At 36.9% G+C, this 18,439-nt stretch overlaps 5 protein-coding genes and 2 pseudogenes across 5 annotated transcripts; 4 read left to right on the top strand and 3 right to left on the bottom strand.

The window, feature by feature from the left end:
- Positions 1–459: 459 nt before the first annotated feature.
- Positions 460–1,065, bottom strand: LOC114719988 (uncharacterized). Its single transcript, XM_028905567.1, has one exon. It carries the CDS (start codon positions 1,001–1,003, stop codon positions 704–706), a length of 300 nt encoding a protein of 99 aa, XP_028761400.1. The 5' UTR covers positions 1,004–1,065; the 3' UTR covers positions 460–703.
- Positions 1,066–2,483: 1,418 nt separating this feature from the next.
- LOC114720014 (uncharacterized) lies at positions 2,484–2,963 on the bottom strand. Its single transcript, XM_028905597.1, has one exon. It carries the CDS (start codon positions 2,961–2,963, stop codon positions 2,484–2,486), a length of 480 nt encoding a protein of 159 aa, XP_028761430.1.
- An 864-nt stretch (positions 2,964–3,827) lies between these two features.
- LOC114720013 (54S ribosomal protein L19, mitochondrial-like) lies at positions 3,828–6,117 on the bottom strand (annotated as a pseudogene).
- Positions 6,118–7,913: 1,796 nt separating this feature from the next.
- On the top strand, positions 7,914–9,118 carry LOC114720012 (probable 2-oxoglutarate-dependent dioxygenase AOP1). The gene is made up of 3 exons (XM_028905596.1): positions 7,914–8,284; positions 8,385–8,706; positions 8,867–9,118. The coding sequence occupies exons 1-3, from the start codon at positions 7,914–7,916 to the stop codon at positions 9,116–9,118; spliced, it is 945 nt and encodes a 314-aa protein (XP_028761429.1).
- Positions 9,119–10,782: 1,664 nt separating this feature from the next.
- On the top strand, positions 10,783–11,920 carry LOC114720011 (2-oxoglutarate-dependent dioxygenase AOP2-like). Its single transcript, XM_028905595.1, has 3 exons — positions 10,783–11,153; positions 11,245–11,566; positions 11,669–11,920. Exons 1-3 carry the CDS (start codon positions 10,783–10,785, stop codon positions 11,918–11,920), a joined length of 945 nt encoding a protein of 314 aa, XP_028761428.1.
- A 2,783-nt stretch (positions 11,921–14,703) lies between these two features.
- Positions 14,704–15,678, top strand: LOC114719990 (2-oxoglutarate-dependent dioxygenase AOP3-like). The gene is made up of 3 exons (XM_028905571.1): positions 14,704–14,788; positions 14,891–15,218; positions 15,376–15,678. Exons 1-3 carry the CDS (start codon positions 14,760–14,762, stop codon positions 15,634–15,636), a joined length of 618 nt encoding a protein of 205 aa, XP_028761404.1. The 5' UTR covers positions 14,704–14,759; the 3' UTR covers positions 15,637–15,678.
- A 1,001-nt stretch (positions 15,679–16,679) lies between these two features.
- LOC114720010 (probable 2-oxoglutarate-dependent dioxygenase AOP1) lies at positions 16,680–17,615 on the top strand (annotated as a pseudogene).
- Positions 17,616–18,439: the final 824 nt, after the last annotated feature.

Below are 18,439 nucleotides of genomic sequence, written 5' to 3'. Positions count from 1 at the left end.
AAAAAATTCATCAAAAAATTTATTGAAAATTTTCCATAAATTTTATTTTACAGTTTCCAGGTCCTCGAAGAAAGATCAAATCAAAGCATCAAATACAGTGCCACAAAATTCTCAAAGTTAACAGTTGATGCACAAAAACAAAAAGGAAAGCTCATTCGTTGTACTTATTTGCCCAATGCTGAAGTCTTTGCTTGTGCTTCTTCAACGTTAATGAAGATAGGAACTTGTGTCGTCGTTTGCTAGAAGAATCTTACTTTCATCAACAAAGGTGAGAAAACCGGGACTCGTAAGCTTCAGTATACTATGTCTTGTTACGAACTTCATTACATCAAGATCTATTGCGTCGTACGATCCGTAACCCCACGAAATAATAAAATTTCTTCTCGTCTTATACTGGAAAGGGAGAAGAATAAAAGGGGAAACAGAGAAGAGGGTACTTTGAAGAAAGTACGAGAAATGCACAATACCATAAGGTTCAGTTCGGTTTAAAATCAGTCATTTATGACCTTTCATGTCATGTAAACTCTTCAACATTCAAATATACATAAAACTCAATCTGCAGTAAAAGATGAAAGAAGGGGGATTCTAAGGCAGGAAAAGTAACAAAGACACAATGGGGGTTAAAAGAAGAAAGAAGAAAACGATCGGTCCCCTGAACAATTTACAGAGTCCTAGAAACATGAAAAGGTCAGTCCCTGGGAAATCACAAAGTGTCGGAACCCTCCTCTTCGGCAACCCAAAAGAGCAAAGAAAGCGGATCTGTGGAGAGTTGCGATAGCTTCTTATCGACTTCAAAGGAAGATTGTGCCTTCTGGGACGCGACCAAAGCAGAAGTGGAAGGTGGAACATTGACGAAGCTCCTGGTCTGATTCTGAAGATGAAGATCAGAACAGGTTTCTTGTTTCGGGGGCTGCAAGGGAAGCACGGCGGGAGCCACAGACGGTGGCGGGCGAGGGTACAAGAGGTCGGTGGGGAAGAAGTTGTACTGTTGAAGGCCAGCCATTGGTAATGGAAGATGTTTTGTTGGAACAGAGAGGGAAGACTGAGAAGTCAGAAGAGAGAATCTAACTTTGATGGTAGTTATGTTGCGTTGTGGTGGTTTGGCTGCATTTATAAGGAGGGAGGGGGAGAGAGACAGAGGAGCAATCAACCAAAAGAAGAGTTTGTGAAAAGGGAAGGGCTTGGGAATCAAGAAAGGCTTTTCTTGGAGAAGGGGTTGGTTACTATGTGCTCTTACTCATTACTCGATGTTTCCTGTGTACGTTGTTGGTTTTCCAAGTTTCACTCATTCTATTGGCTTCGTTGGGTTTGGCTCCTCAATTTTTCTACGTCGAGTTCCCTCATTTCAGTTAATTCCATCATTTTAGTTAAAAGTTTTGATGATTTGAAGTATTTACAAAAATGAATAAAAGAAAAGTGAATAAAAGGAGCCTAGTTCAAAGCTTATTGTTTGTTTTATTAATCGGAGAATTTTTTAATATTATTATTTTAAGAATATAAAGTAAGGAATCATGTGTGAAAGTAATGAATTGCGCATAAAAAATAAAAATAAAAAATTCTCCTTTTTGACTTGTAAGGTTGGCGATTATCTAAGAATTTATGGAGTAGATAATTGGAGAGTCACATGGGGTTGGCGGGAAGGCTGCTGGAGCCATGGTTGTTTGTCTTGTATCCTCTCACAATTTTCCTCATTTCTTGTATATTTTTCCAATTTCCATTACACGGCGTTGTTTATCATTTTCTGCTTAAATAATTTTGGTAATTCCAGTTGTTTGCTTATAACTAACTGTGATCAGCCTATTTCTTATAACTGATAACCTAAACGGCCTCACCCAACGGAGAAAATGACGGAAACATCATAATTGTTCAACAAATTAAAAAAAAAAAAAAGTGATTAAAATAGGGAAGATAAGTTTCTCTAAGACAGCTTTCTTCAAAGGCCTATCTTATAAAATATAAAATAAATATGTAAAAAAAGTTTTGTTTCGATCTATATAACATGTGTATACAAGTAATTTCAAATGTGCTGAGAAATCAATAGCGCCACTGTTTGAGTCTGAAACAGCAAAACCTGAGTGAGGAAGAGATAGTTGGCATCGTAAATTTTATGAATACAATTTGCCTTTCTAGTGGCGGACAAATTTCCATAAGAAAACTACTGAATAATCTCGGGACATGTGGATGTAAGTAGAGCGTAAAACAGACAAGTTTCAAGTTTTCAATCATTTATACTGCGCATGGAAATTTTCCATGATTTGTATTTTACAGTTTAAAGGTCCTGGAAGAACGATCAAAGCATCAAATGCAGTGACACAAAATTCTCAGAGATAACAGTTGATGTACAAGAACAAAAGGTCATTCATTACAGAAGCATATCAACATAGTATAATAATATATACATCACCAACATAGTGTTTTATAATTGAGCCCTGGTTCAATAAGCAGTGGCTAGTTACTTTCTATATACTAGCCGTGTAATGAAATCAAGAAACAGCAGGAATGTGACAATCAAATCCTTCTACTCTAACTGCAGCTGGGTTAAGTCCAGGCTCCATTCTAACACATCCTCCTTTGCGTGGAGACAAAAAATCGGATGATGATGAAGATGAAGACGATAAAAATGCAGAAGCGTTCCTTTCATATACAAACTGGGAATCTCGGATCAAAGGGTTACCAGATCGAACTGGAGGTGAGCCAACTAAATGAGATGATAAGGCTACTTGATTTGTCTGTTCTTCTCCATAACTCTCCTCGAAGATTATGTCTCGAACATCTACTTTATCTTTTGAATCATATGCTTCAACTTGTTGACTCAAATGATATCTAACAAATATCTGAGACAAGATCCTGGCTCGCCGGGGCTTGGGGCAAATGACATGCTCCTTCTCATTAGACATGGTTTCATAGCCTTTCATCTTTTCAAGAGGCGCAAATACGTTCTGCTCAGCTTCATAATACTTCATCTTTGAAGCTAATTAGATTCAGAAGGAGAATGCCCTTGGAGAACATAAAATCCCTCTCTCGTGGTCAGGCAAAATGTAAGAAAAAATACTGCAAGACGAAACCTTGTTCCATTTCATCCACGTAAGTCTTCTGTTCAAATTTTGTGATAGCAACCAATCAAGGAACTAAAAAATTCGAAGTGAAATTTTAAATGCATCGTGTTACATGTAACAGAGTACAGCAAGTGAATGTTCGGAGAGATTGACGGCTGAAAATGTCACTTTAACCACAGAAAACACAATTAGAGTAAAACTAATCACAGAACAAACTACAGCAAACATTTTTAGACGTTTTATCTAGGAGACATAGCTACTAAATTAAATCTCGAACCAACTTGGTTAACTAATAATAGAAGATGACTAGTGGCTATAATCAAAAGGTCCAGATCTTAAAGAAGGATTCAAAGTTTGTTTCTTACATGTCTTTTTTCTCTTTGGAAGAAAATGTTTCGCATTTTCTGCCTAAATTCCATAAACCAAAATTAGCCTAAAATTTCCGATAAGCTAAGCTAAACCGATACCATATAGATAGCACATGCCAGCTAGAATGCAATTAGTTATGCATCCAAAAAATAACACTACGAGACTTAGGATTTCGATCGATATTGACGCTTTTTTTACATTTAATAGCTATAACAAAGTTATCAAAAGGAACCGACTGATCTAGAAGGAAAGCCATCAATATTGTATAAAATGAAACATGAGATGAACCGATTAAGAGTAGTTATAAACCTAACATTTATATAACTAAACAAGTATCGCTAAAAGAACTTGTGGAGCAAAATAAATCAAACATTCAACCGTCAGCATTAAAAGAACGTCATTTCATTTGGTTGTTATTAATACATGTGCTAAGCATACAAGTAAAACCATAGCTTGAACTAATTTCCAGTGTGAAATTCCGTTATCATTTCTCTCAAGTTCCATTAAAGGAGGGGCACAATCACTGCTATCATAACACAAATACTATACCATCATACTGTAGCAAGAGAGGGAATGCTTCAAACAGAGGGGTAAAGGGAAAGCGGCGGTCGAGGAATCATTCTAGTTCCTTAAAATCTTAATCCCCATTGTGTCAGGGGAGCCAATTATGGACATGGAAATAGATTCAAGATACATGTATTGGCAATAAGGATCGGACTCTTTAATCTTGGCGACCTCGTAGATGTGCTTCGGAGAGAGCGTAGAAGCCACCACGTGGCCGGGGCGGTTGCTGCCGGATTTCTGCTTTCTTGAGATACTGATAAATCCTGATTTTAACATATTATTTGATATCCTTTTTGAAGATATTTATCAATTAAAGTGAGATAAATTGTATTAATTGTGAGTATTCTGAATCAATATTGATTGCATGAAATTAGAGATTTAATAAGAGATCTTATCATATTTTTATCTCTTTTTAAATAATTGATTTTGGGTTTTATGATAGTATCTCAATTATCTTTTGCAGGCCTTAAAAATAAGGAAATAAATATCATAGAAAGCTGAAAGGAAGAAGAAGAAAAAAAAGGAAATTGGAGACGCAAACAACTTGGATATCAAAGCATCAGATTATGATATTATTATGGATTCAAAAAGAGGCCGCCCAATCATCCTTGCTCCTTCATATTTGATTCGGATATATCTCCCCTCCTACACGCAAGACCACGCCGCCACCTCCCCCCATTCCTTTCATATATATATACCACCGCAACGCACAATCAAGGGACCCCTCACTCACACCCCTTCACGTCCTTCACACCTGGCACTCACACAACTCTCATACGCCACTTTCATAACCTTTTCATATCCATATACACACGACGCATACACCACCACCGCAACACTTCAATTTCAATCTTCCAAATTCATCTTTCTTCTCCTCCATCTATCCTCTATGGCTACTGAATATTTGGCACGAGTTGTAGCTTGGTTCAAGGCTATGAGAGGCTGAGTTCGCTGTGCTCTTCGGGATTGAATTCAATGACTTGAGTTTGGGAGCTACAAAGGAGAGTTTAATTCTAGTCCTTAGTTTAGACTATTTTGTTGATAATTTCTGGTTTGAAGTTTGTCATATTTGGTTTAAAGCTAAGAGTTGCTAGTTGTAATTCTTGGTTTGGATTGGAATTGCTGAGATTTGGATTGGTATTTATAAGTTTGAGTACTTGGTTTATACATATATTTATGTTTATGCCTTTGTTAAGTCATTGTTAGTGTGATTTTTATGCGAGTTGTATAGAAATTATACTTGAAGTGAATTTAACAAGTAATTAATGTTCTAGTTGAGTATTAATTTAAAAGGAATAACTTATATAAACCAGTCTTAACCACTTGAGTTACTCCCATATCATTAAACAAGCTAGGATAGTCATTGATTCATTCCTCAAGAGCATTCTTGTTATTGATTTCTTACAATTCAAATTTGCATTTTTCATTCTTTCTTAAAAATACCAAAAAAAAGTAGTTTAGATTTATTTCTTACTCTCTTAATTAGTTTTATTAATTGAAAAATCCTTTTTCAACCCATCCTTTCAATTCTTTGTCACTTAGTTAACTAAGGGATTAATAAAAAGCTCCTCAAGAGACTCGACCCGAGTTATGCTTTACTGCATAATTTGGTTTTATTTTTGATTTAACCCAAGACGACTAAAAAGGTTCAAATCACCAAGTCAGGGAGGGAGATTTGACGGTGTATTTGAAGGTGTCATCCTTGAATGCCGTGATTGTCACCGCCACAGGCGTGTCTGGCTTGTATTTCTGCGTTCGCGTGTTGAAGTCCTTGCAAAAGGACATTAGGTTTAAGCCTGTACTGACCCACCGCCGGACCCACAGGTGGGGCAGGTCCTTGCCCTCTGGCCGGCACCATCAGCCTGATGGTGGCCGCCACAGGTCCATCTCCTTCAAGGTCGACATGGGTTTGTTTGGCGCTCTCGTCGAGGCGGGAAGGAGCGGCTGATGGTGAGGTTCAAAGTAGGGGCTTTTGTTCATGGGCCCAGTTCGTTTTACCTTAAACCCATTTCTCAAACAGCCATTGTCTTAGGCCCATTTATGTATATTTCAAAAGACCTAAAATAGTCCCTTCAATTACAATGGTCAAAGGGGACGGGTACTCACGGATCATTTGGGCTTGCGCCATGTGGTCCCCTTTTATGATTTCTTCAGCCTTTTTTTTATGGAACTCTTTCCTCAATCCTTAATATAAAATCATTTATCCAACATATTATCTTTTTTAAAAAAATTGTATTTGATTTGATATTTTCTAATAAAATAAGTAAATTCTCAACTATTAAATAATATCCACTAATTAAAACTTTCATTGAGGATATTTTAATATTTTAAAACATGAATTTTAATTGAATTCCATGGATTTATGTAAATTTAATAATGATTAAGTTTCCATAATAAGAATTAGTGAAAATAATATATATATTGTTTCTCGTAAGAAAAATTCATATTTATTATTATCATAAACAAGCATGAGTTTGATGACCGAGAAAGTCGATGGTGGGGGGGATGACGGGAGAATTAATACTCCTCCGGTCCTTATTATAAGACCCAATTTGACTTTTTATTTGGTCCTAATTATAAGACCCAATCCATTTTGTTTCTTATATTTATGCATTTTTTTCCAAGATAATCCTTCTAATAATGATAGTTTAAGCCAATATACTTAATTAGTAAGGATATTTTAAGAATGACAACACTTATTTATTATAAATAACCAACTTAACTTACTTCCTTAATCTCCTCAAATAAGTCAATTGGGTCTTATAATTAGGACCGGAGGAGTATGATAACAAAGGATTAATTATTGCTATTAGCAGTGGATATCTGGGCTCAACAAAAGAATACACCACTTTCTCAATGCCATCAAATTTTGAACTCTGCAAACCATTCTTTCAAACTAATTTTAAGTATACATTTATCATCATCAGTGCAGCGTACTTAAATATTCTATTCTTGATTATTTAATTTGTTGAAGAATTGAATTAATTTTGTCAAAGAACCATTTAATTGAGAAGCGAACTATGTGATATGTACAACATAAATGACTAGTGGCTTATTGGTGACAATTGAGCTTTTGAGTAATTAAAGGCCCACATTTTCGCCCCTTAAATAAAGTTCATGCGGTGGAAACTAGGGTGGAATGTGAATGGTAACTAAGATTTAAACTTTCTTGTCTCACAAATTCACGATGCCATGGATAATGAATCTGTAGATTAACAAAACCTTATAAAAAAAAAAAAAAAGAGTCATCAAGGAGTAGCTGATTGTGCCGTCTCACATTCATAGGAAAGTAACACAACATTATTATAGCAAAATAATAAAAGAGGGCCTGGGGGTGGGGGGACCGTTCAGAGGACCACACACCAGTGCCTGTATATGCTACTCCTGATTAAATAAATTGATCAAGTCCGAGTATGTATAACTTCTACGAAAATAAAACATCCTAACGTGTAAGCCCACCCTGGTACGTCCTCAGATTTAAATTTTAATTTCACACACACACACACACACACGATATACGTACGTATCAATTAAAAAAAAAACATACAATATGCTGTGGTCCTATATATAGAAGATGCACGAGCTGCTAACAAACAAAATATACAAGGCATGCAACAAATCCGATCCAAGTTCCATTTGAATGATTACAATTTATAATAATTTTTTTTAGGGAAAAAAAAAGAGGGACCAACAATGGACCAGATCATGGTGGTTCAGCAATCTTTTTCAGGCACAATCTGAAGACCGATTGGAGTAATGGTGCATAAAATATCTGAAAAAACGATGGCATCATCCAATGTCAGTATGAGCGAGGAACCTAAAACGAACTTTCCTTCTCTCTATCTATACGCATGATATATAGCTAGCGAAGAACGTGTATGAAGAGCATCAGCTAATCATCCATAACCTGTAATTAGATCAACGATGGAGTCCCAAACAGCTTCTCAGCCTGAGTTTCCTCTGTTCGATTTCTCCAACCCAAAGTTGAAGCCTGGGTCGGACGAGTGGGCTTCAACTTGCAAAGCTCTGCGAGTCGCCCTGGAAGGTCATGGGGCATTCCTCGTGCTCTATAACAAGGTCGATGACTCCATTTATGCCTCATCCCGGCAACTATTTGATCTCTCAACAGAAGCCAAGATGCAACAAACCAGTGACAAGCCTGCTCATGGCTACGTGAACGGAATGTGCAGCTCACCTCTGTTTGAATCTCATGCCGTCGACAATCCCGTGAGCTTACAAGATTGCCAAAAGTTCGCACGCATCTTGTGGCCATCATCAGGAAACGACTTTTTCTGGTATTTTTAATTCCATAATATATAATTTATATACTGCAGAATCGAACTGTAACTGATATATAATTGCTCATGCTATGTATGTATATGAACATATGTGCAGTGAATCTGTGCATGCGTATGCAAAGCAGGTGGTGGAATTAGACCAAATGCTGAAGAGGATGGTGTGCGAGAGCTATGGAATCAACACTCAGAAATGTGAAAGTTTCCTGGAAACTGTCAAATATGTGCTGAGATTTTACAAGTACTTGCCAACCCGAAGAGATGAAGGCGAAAATGGAGTGCTTCCTCACCCGGACACAACCTTGTTCACCATATTGCATCAAGACTGTGAAGGTTTGGAAGTCCAAAACAAGCATGACCAGTGGGTTAGGGTTGACGCCTCGCCCTCCTTGTTTTGCGTTGTTGCCGGCGATGCCTTTTCGGTGACTTTCCCTTAGCTTATTCTTCTTGAAGCTCTAGAAATACATGTTCTCTCGATTCTTGACGTGCCTTAATTTAACTAATTAGTAATTAGTATTGAAGTGCTTTAAAAACAATTAACGTGTTTTTTGCATTTTCATATTGATTGATGGCTTGGGTTAGGTATGGACCAATGACAGGATATGCCCCCGTTACCACCAAGTGATGATAAAGACGAAGACACGTCCCAGGTACAGCATGGGACTTCTCTCATATGCTGGTCAACCTATGAGTCCACCAGAGGAGCTAGTCGATGACCAACATCCACTACGTTACAAATCATTCAATCACTATCAATATCTGTCTGCCATTGCCACAAAAGAAGGCCTGAGATCTGATTATCAGCGTCGACTCAAAGAATTTTGTGGTGTTTGACCCACTAATATATATACGCATGCACGAATAAATAAATGTGTGTCGTCTGTTTCTGTTATATGCATGTGAATAAAATGGTCTTAGTATTGCCCAAAGAATATTAGCTCACGCAGCATATTTTCTTTGGACATAAGAATGAGGGATCCGAGATTTGTGTGTTGAATGTTGGTTTTAATTTGTTTGTGTTGGTTGCTTCCCTTCTATGGCGCAACTCAAGTTATGTATATCTTGTATCCTTTTCGCGAATAAATGTACGTTGGGTGTGTTTGTTGGTGTTTGTGTGACTGATAATAATCTTGGAATACGCACAGAATGCCGAATGGCGAATGCGATACAAATAAGTTTCCGGGGGCATTCAAAACCATAAATTTAGCATTAGCTATTTTATGTTAGTAATTTCTATTTAATATTTTTTATATTGTTTTTTTTTTTACAAATAATAGATATAAAAAATTTCAGTTAAAATAACATAATCGATCGTTTATTATATTATAACAGAGGATTAATACATCCTGTATTTTAAAGAAAGGAATACGAATTGTCAACGAAAGAAAAGTCCATATGATTCAAACCTAAAGTACAGATATAACTCAGTTGTGAGTTTATTTTGTTATAAATTTATACTTATAATTTTTTCAAAAACTTGTATATATTTTTAAATTAGTGTTTTTAATATCTCTTATTCATTTCAAAATAATCAACAATCAACTAACAATTTCTTATAGCAATAAAATTCATTTTTGATAATTTATAAATATTTCTTGAGTCTGGCATGCCCTACACATATTGAGCCATACACATGAGCTCACCTAAACTTTTTATTATTAGCAAATGACCTAATATGAACATATGAAAGCTACCCTACATATTGAAGGTTAATTAGCGGTTCGGAACTTCTCTTTTCTTCTGACCATCTTCTCTTCTCTTCATTTTTTTTAACTATTAGATTAATATTTTAGCAGCTCAGATTTAAATCTTTTTAAAACTATTATTAAATATTAAATTATAAAAATAAATAAATAATAAATTACAAACTATATTAAAATTTAATTCTAATAGTTTGCAAGTGTACTAAATGTTTTTAAAAAAAATTTTGTAAATAGTTTATAAAAAATTAAAATCTAAACCATTAAAATATATTGATCTAACGGTTAAAAAAGAAAAGAGGAAAGACAATGAAAAGAAAAGAGGAGAAGTTCCGAACCAGGTTAATTATAGGTTGAATTTCATTTGTAATCTCATGCAACTGATACTGTGGTTATAATTTTTTTTTTTTAGGAAAAAGAACCTTTTATCATTAAGGAAAAAAGATTGTGTTGATCGAGCATGGCAACCGCAAGTCAAGCAATAATCCGATCCAAGTTTCATTTGAATGATTACACTTTATAAATTGAAAAAAAAAGATACAGAGGCCAAAAATAATGGACCAGATCGCGGTTCAGAAATCTTTTTCAGGCACATGACGAAGACGGATTGGACCAATGATGCATAAAGTATCTGCAAAAATAATGACATCATCCCATGTCGGTAGGAAAATAGCGTGATGGCTTAGCAGATGAACCTAAAACGAATGCTCGTTCTCCCTATATATACGTATGATCGAAAATTAAACTAGCAAAGAAAGAGCATCATTTAATCATCTAATCTGTAATTAGATGAATATGATGGATTCCAGAACAGTTTCTCAGCCTGAGCTCCCTTTGTTCGATTTCTCCAACCCAAAGTTAAAGCCTGGATCAGACGAATGGGCTTCCACTTGCAAAGCTCTGCGAATCGCCCTTGAAGATCACGGGGCATTCCTCGTGCTCTACAACAAGGTTGATGACTCCATTTACGCTTCATCGCGGCAGCTATTTGATCTCTCAACAGAAGCCAAGATGCAACAAACCAGTGACAAGCCTGCTCATGGCTACGTTGGCCGATTACCAAGAGCCCGTCTCTTTGAATCTCACGCCGTAGACAATCCATTGAGCTTACAAGATTGCCAAAAGTTTGCACGCATCTTGTGGCCATCATCAGGAAACGACTTTTTCTGGTATATTTAATTCCGCAATATATATACACTTTAGAATCGGTCTGTAATTGATATATAACTGCTGATGCTATTTATGTATGAACATATGCAGCGAAGCTGTGAATGCGTATGCAAAGGGGCTGGTGGAATTAGACCAAATGCTGAAGAGGATGGTGTGTGAGAGCTATGGAATCAGTACTCAGAAATGTGAGAGTTTCCTGGAATGTATCAACTATGTGCTGAGGTTTTACAAGTACGAGCCAGCCCAAGCAGATGAAGGCGAAAATGGAGTGTTTCCGCACCCAGACACAACCTTGTTCACCATATTGCATCAAGAAACGGAAGGCTTGGAAGTCCAAAACAAGCACGATCAGTGGGTTAGGGTTAACGTCTCACCCTCCTTGTTTTGCGTCGTTGCCGGCGATGCTTTTTCGGTGACTTTCCTAAAACCTACTCTTCTTGATGCTCTAGACATACATTTAAGACAATTAACATAAGAATTTCACATTTTCATATTGATTGATGGGTTGGGTTAGGTATGGAGCAATGACAGGATACGCCCTCGTTACCACCAAGTGATGATAAAGACGAAGACACGTCTCAGGTACAGCATAGGACTTCTCTCATATGCTGGTCAACCCATGAGTCCACCAGAGGAGTTAGTTGATGAACAACATCCACTGCGTTACAAACCATTCGATCACTATCAATATCTGTCGGCCATTGCCACAAAAGAAGGCCTGAGATCTGATTATCAGGGTCGACTCAAAGAATTTTGTGGTGTTTGAGCCACTGATATGTGTGTGTGTGCGCGCGCGCGCCTGAACAAATATGTTTGGCATTTGTTTCTATTATGTGAATAAAGTGGTCTTGTAAGTATTGCCCAAAGAATTTTATTGGCTCAAGTAGCATATTTTCTTTGGACGCAAGAACGAGGGGATCTGAGGTTTGTATGTTGAATGTTGATTTTGCTTGTGTCGGTTGCTTCCCTCTTCGGGGCAATTCAAGTTACGTACATCTTCTGTCCTTTTTCGCGAATAAATGTTGATTTGGGTGTTGAATAGTTAATTACTTCGAAATCTTCACTTAGACTCCAGATATCACCTTTTTTTTTTTTTTCCTTTCTGGACTGAACCAGAATCACTTCTTCCTCAATCCTCATGACTGCCTCTCAATTAAGTGACAAATTAATTCCTAATCTCTCTGGCTTTACTTAGCCTTTGTTAATTAAAAAATTTGTGGAAAAAAATTAGTCGTTCGTCCTAAATATTTTCATTTGATTAATAAACCGTACATTTATCAAGATTATGGTTTTCTCTTAGTTTCGGGTACAATCTGAATTGTACATACGCAAACATCCCAAATTAATAAACCCGCGGCCAGTTCTCAAATTCTAAGTTTAATTCGAACCGGGAAAAAAAAAAAAAACAGTGGCTCGCATCAAATCACAACTAAAATCGTTAAAGAGCATACTAAACTATAACAAGTCAGACAGTAAAAAGTCTTCACACTCTATGAGAGGGTCGTAAACTGTGTTGATCGGTTTGGTGAGAAACGGAGAAAGCCTCGCATCAAATTAAATCATTTCCTGTCCTCGAATTATTCAATCTCGAAACTTAATGTTTCGACGCAATAAAAAAATAAGTGGATTTTTATGGCCAATAAATAAAGTTTGATGAACTGATCAATCAGTACAGGAAAACCAAATAAGGCTACGCATATTTATTCAAAAAACATGATGAAAAATTGAGGAAAAAATTTAAAATCAAATTAAAATTAATAATTTAAACTTAACATTAATCGGAAACTTTAAAGCATTGGATTCAATTTAATGCCACTTGAGCACCAAAAGAGTACGGGCACCTTACTACCTCGGCCGCGCGATGCATTCTCTTCTTCTTCTGTCTAAACGATTCGTACTTAAAAGCTTTTTCCATTCCCCAAAAAAAATATTTAAAAGCTTTTTGAATTTTTAAAATAACTCTGAACATTAAAGCTTTTTTATTCTGTTCTCTTGACTTTAAAAAAATATTATTTTAGCTTTTTTACTTTTAAAATTATTAAAAAAATGATAACATTGAAATATTAAATATTGATAAAATATTATCAAATGTTAACCTATTAAGTTTAATTTTGAAAACAATAATGACTGTTCCAAAAATTTATCATTTAAATCTGATAATCTTAGAATTAAAGGACTAAAAATATATCTTTTAAAATTAAAATACTAAATAGAAATGTTGTATAAGATTAAAGAACTAAATATATACTTTAACAAAAAAAAATTGATGACCCGCCACCCATAATATCATGAATTCAATCTTGTTGATGTGATGAATTTGTTGATAGGCAATTTTTGAATTTGAAAGTATATGCCTTAGTCTTAACAAGTTCTTAAAATTTAACCCACCTAAAGTTTTTTGTTATTAAAAGAAAATAAAAAAATTACACACACACGAACTTGTAAAAGCCCTAAAATAGTCTCCCATCAATAATTGGCACGTACATAATTTTAAATGCGTAGTTGTGATTCGGGTCAAAACAAAAAAAGCGTAGTTGTGGTCCTTACAGATGAAATGTGCTTGCGTCCCTTGTGGTCCGGTTTTATAAGATTTGTTTTTTAAAAAAAATATAACAAACCAATATATGTTGTACGTGGATACTGGATAATGTTAATTAGGATTCGGAATACGTAATCATAGGAGCCATAGTTTAAGCTAGGATTATATCATTGTACTATATTTCACTTTTAATAACGTTGGAGGATAATTGCAGAACATTACAACATCACAAGAGACGAGGCCTCGGGCCGGACCACTCAGAGGACCACACGTATCATCCTGTTTTGGAAGTTTTGCATTAATCAATGTACGTATTTTGTATTAAGAAAATAACCCCTGCGTCCTCGAAGATATATTAATATTTTTCAAATATGCTTGCCACATCATCAAATTAAAATATTAAACGTGACTCCAAAAAATATGAAGACTTGTTTAATTGAAAACGTAGTAACTGTATTTTTTTTTTTTTTGGAATAATCATAAAGATGTTTTAATATCATGGGTATTAAACTCAATGCTTTTGTCGCATTGCCAAATCAGGACCTGCCAGCTTCCATGTGGAGCCCATTAGGACGGGAGGAGTATTAAGAGGTGAGGACCATTATTGATTTCCCCAGGTATATATAACACAGAACACTAGCAGAGCTAATTGTATCAGTTCTAACTTTCATCTGGAGTAATAAGACATCAAAGCAAAGCAAAAACGCATTAATTCATCATCATGGGATCCGACCAAACACGGTGTCAACTCGCAGTCGTAGACTTGACCGATGAAAGCATGAAGTCTAGCTCAGAGGCTTGGGTTTCAGCTTGTGCTGTCGTGCGCCGCGCCCTCGAAGAAGATGGTTGTTTCATTGCACTCTATGACAAAATAAGCCCAGGGCTCTGTGATTCTGTTTTGTCTGCATTGGATGAACTATTTGGTCTCCCTTTGGAAACCAAAAAACAAGTCACCAGCGACAAGCCTTTCCATAGCTACTTTGGAGTCTCATGGCTTCCTCTGTACGAGTCCGTCGCCATCGACAATATTTTGTCCGACGATGGTTGTCAAAAGTTCGCTCGCCTTATGTGGCCGCAGGGAAATGATCGTTTCTGGTATATGCAACGCCCACCCTTATTTTTAACCCCATTATTAGTTTCTGAAACATTATGACTTTCTCGGGTTTGTATAATACATATTTTAAAATTTTTAAACAGTGAAATAATGAAAGAGTATGGAAAGTTGATGGCGGAACTGGACCGTTTGGCGAAGAGAATGGCGTTTGATAGCTACGGGGTGGACAAGAATCGATGCGATTCATTCCTAGAGTCAAACGATTATCTGCTTCGATTTCTCAAGTACAGAAAACCAGAGAAGGATGAGGGTAATTTGGGATTGCATGCTCATTCCGACTTGACTCTCCTATCCTTGTTGCATCAACTCAATTTTGGGGGCTTGGAAATCAAACCCAAGGGTAAGGACTACTGGATTGAGGTTGGTGCCTCCCTCTCCTCCGTCGTCATCATGGCCGGAGACGCATTAAAGGTGAGACGATATAAATATATATATATATATATATAAATCCATATCATCAGTTGCCGTATCTACGAAAATGCATGCTTCAAATTGAAATTCAGCAAGTAATAATTGATGAATGTTGCGTACATGCATGCATGAATTGATGGTTGGTACGTACTTATAGATGTGGAGTAATGGGAGGGTGCACTCGTGTGAACACCGAGTGGTGGTGAAGAATGCAGAGAGAACAAGGTATTCGATGGGATTTTTTTCCTTCAACGGGAAGACGATGGAGGTGCCGGAGGAGCTGGTGGACGAGCAAAATCCCTTGCGTTATAAACCATTTGATAACTATGATTACCTTCGCTTCTGCGACACTTCCAAAATCAAAGATCCTGCTGAGGTGCGACTCGAGACTTATTGCGGTGTTTCCAAGGCAACTTAAACTTCATATGAATCTATCAGTTTCTCTTTTCAGCAAATGGGATGTGTGTGTGTTGGGGGATTTTGCTGATTCAAGCAATGGTCTAGCTTCTGTTTATTTAAATAACGGAGTTTGTAAACCTGGGGAAGAAAGAAACAAAAATAAACTAGGACTCGAGTCAAGATAGCGTCCGTACGTGGACCTGCATGTGAATACACGTCTTCATGTTCTTGAGAGTTTTCTTCTTACTGCTGGAATCTTATCTGTTTGCTTCTGTTTCTATCTCAAGTACTTAAAAAGTTAGAGTGACCCGTGTATTAGCATAGGCAAAATTATTTGTCTTTTCTAATTTTCATTAGACGATTTATAGTCTTCAGAAATCAAAATGGATCCGCAGGCATGATCTAGAGACTTTTGAGATGTCGAGGGGTGAATGTATTATTAGAGTTTTGCACTTTGCAGAGAATATTGCAGATGAATTAATGATTGAATGGGGCGATGGAATTTGATTAGTTCGAAATAATGAAATAATCTATATTGACTCGTGCCACAACGATGACAGTTCGATTAAATGAACGGTTGGATTTCACTAATTGCATTTCGTAAAGTCATGTTCTTGACCTTAGAGGATATCCATATCCGGGATCCCGGGTCCTCCCTTAAGCCTGAGAATGTATGTATTATGGGCCCGTCAGCACAGAGTCTCCCAAAATATATAATAAAGAAAGCTGTTACGAAGTCGCTTTTAAACCAAATGCAAATGCCCAAATGCTGTTAAAAATCATACAACACAACAGCGAGCAAATCATATCAAATCTGAAGAAGGGGCACAAAAAACTTTTGACTCGAAACTTAGCGAAGCCATATCATGGGATCCGAAACAAAGTGTGAGCTTGGCGTGGCAGATTTCAGCGATGAGAACATGAAACCTGGTTCAAAGGAATGGGTTTCTACGTGTCGGGTCGTGCGTCGTGGACCGGAACAGCATGGCTGTTTCATTGTACGCTACGACAAAGTGGGTCAAGAGCTCAGCAACTCAATGATATCTACGATGGATCAGCTGTTTCATCTCCCTTCAGAAACCAAGATGCAAGAGACCAGCCCCAAGATTTTCCATGGCTATTATGGCCAATATTCGTTGCTTCCTCTCTATGAATCTCTGGGCATCGACCATCCTCTTACTATGGAAGGAATCCAAAACTTCGCTCACATCATGTGGCCTCAGGGAAACGATCGTTTCTGGTATTTTTAAACACTCTTTTGTAATATCACTTGTTCTTGTCGCGACTTCATTTATTACGCACTCATCTGAAGTAACGGTTTCGACAGTGAAATAGTGAAAGAGTATGCAAAGGTGGCGGGAGAAGTAGACCGTTTGGTGTACAGAATGGTGTTTGAGAGCTACGGTCTGGACCAGGATCGATGCGATTCTTTCGTGGAATCAAACAACCATCTGCTTCGATGCTTCAAGTACAGAAAACGAGAGATCCATGAGGCAGATTTGGGAATTCATGCTCACACCGACATGAGTCTGTTAACTATTCTGCATCAGCTTAATTTCGATGGCTAGGAAGTGAAACCCAAGGATGCGAAGAACTGGATTAAAATTGAAGCTTCACCTTCCACCTTCGTCGTCCTGGCCGGCGACGCTCTCAAGGTCAGAATTATGAATTATAATTATGCAAATACAAAATTCAATTATATACACGGACTATGTGAATGTAATATTTGACGATGATGAGGCACGTGCGCAGGTGTGGAGTAATGGGAGGGTTCAGGCGTGTGAACACAGAGCGATAATGAAGGCAGAGAAGACGAGGTACTCGATGGGACTGTTTTCATTTGCGGGTAAGACGATGAAGGTGCCGGAGGAGGTGGTGGATGAGCAGTTTCCCTTACGCTATAATAAACCTTTTGACCACTACCAATTTCTTCACTTCTGTAAGACCCACAGAATTGAAGAATCCGACAAAAGAATCACTTCCTATTTCGGGCTGTAATTGGAATCGCATGTACTTCGTTTCTGGATTTACGATTGCGAGTCGTGTATGTAATGGCACCGCAGCTTATTTATGTATTGTTTCACGTATATTTTGTCAACACTATGATGCCATATAATCATTGATCCATAGTTGCATGATATATGAATGATTAATTCACAATACTCGCATCCTACATGCTACTCACATGCATCTACATCTTCATATTGGTTTGTTGATGTTTTAGCTAGCTAGACATAAATCTGGAACTCCCCCCCCCCCCGGCCCAGACGAACCACGGATACTTCCAATTATTTTGTGTCAATTGTGTACATATATTTAAAAGTATTGAAATGTTCTTCCAAGAAAAATGTTTCTTTTTCTATGCATAACTGATACTCTTAGAACCTTTAATACATTATACTTCAAGGCATCTTTTTTTAAAAAAAAAATTGAATTTTTTCAAGATTGCAATGTTAAAGCTCTCATTGTTAGAATGTTTTACTCCTCTTCATATTCTGGATAGTTGCAGACTTATCTTTTGATAGACGCAGCTACGCAACTTAGAAGCTATCCTTTAATTTGTAGTTTGTCTGAATGATAATAGCCAAGGAAAAAAGAGATCAATACTATTCTTAGTAGCAAGCCCTAGGTATATATTGATGGTAATTATAATAAAAGTTTAGTCGTGTATTTAGCAGATCATAAGCATCGTTTTTCAGTAACAGAAGATTTGGGGTAAAAATTGAAGTCAAAGCTTTGCATGCGGGAACAAAATTTGGTAATATTATTGAAGTCATAAGTATACGTAATGACATAGCGATTGGCTCTTGGAAAACTTGATA

The sequence above is a fragment of the Neltuma alba genome, unplaced genomic scaffold, assembly GCF_004799145.2.
Source record: "Neltuma alba isolate B1F8T4 unplaced genomic scaffold, ASM479914v2 tig00011962_pilon, whole genome shotgun sequence".
Lineage (NCBI taxonomy): Eukaryota > Viridiplantae > Streptophyta > Magnoliopsida > Fabales > Fabaceae > Neltuma > Neltuma alba.
The sequence above is the reverse complement of the archived record's forward strand: the minus strand, read 5'-3'. Positions and strand labels throughout refer to the sequence as shown.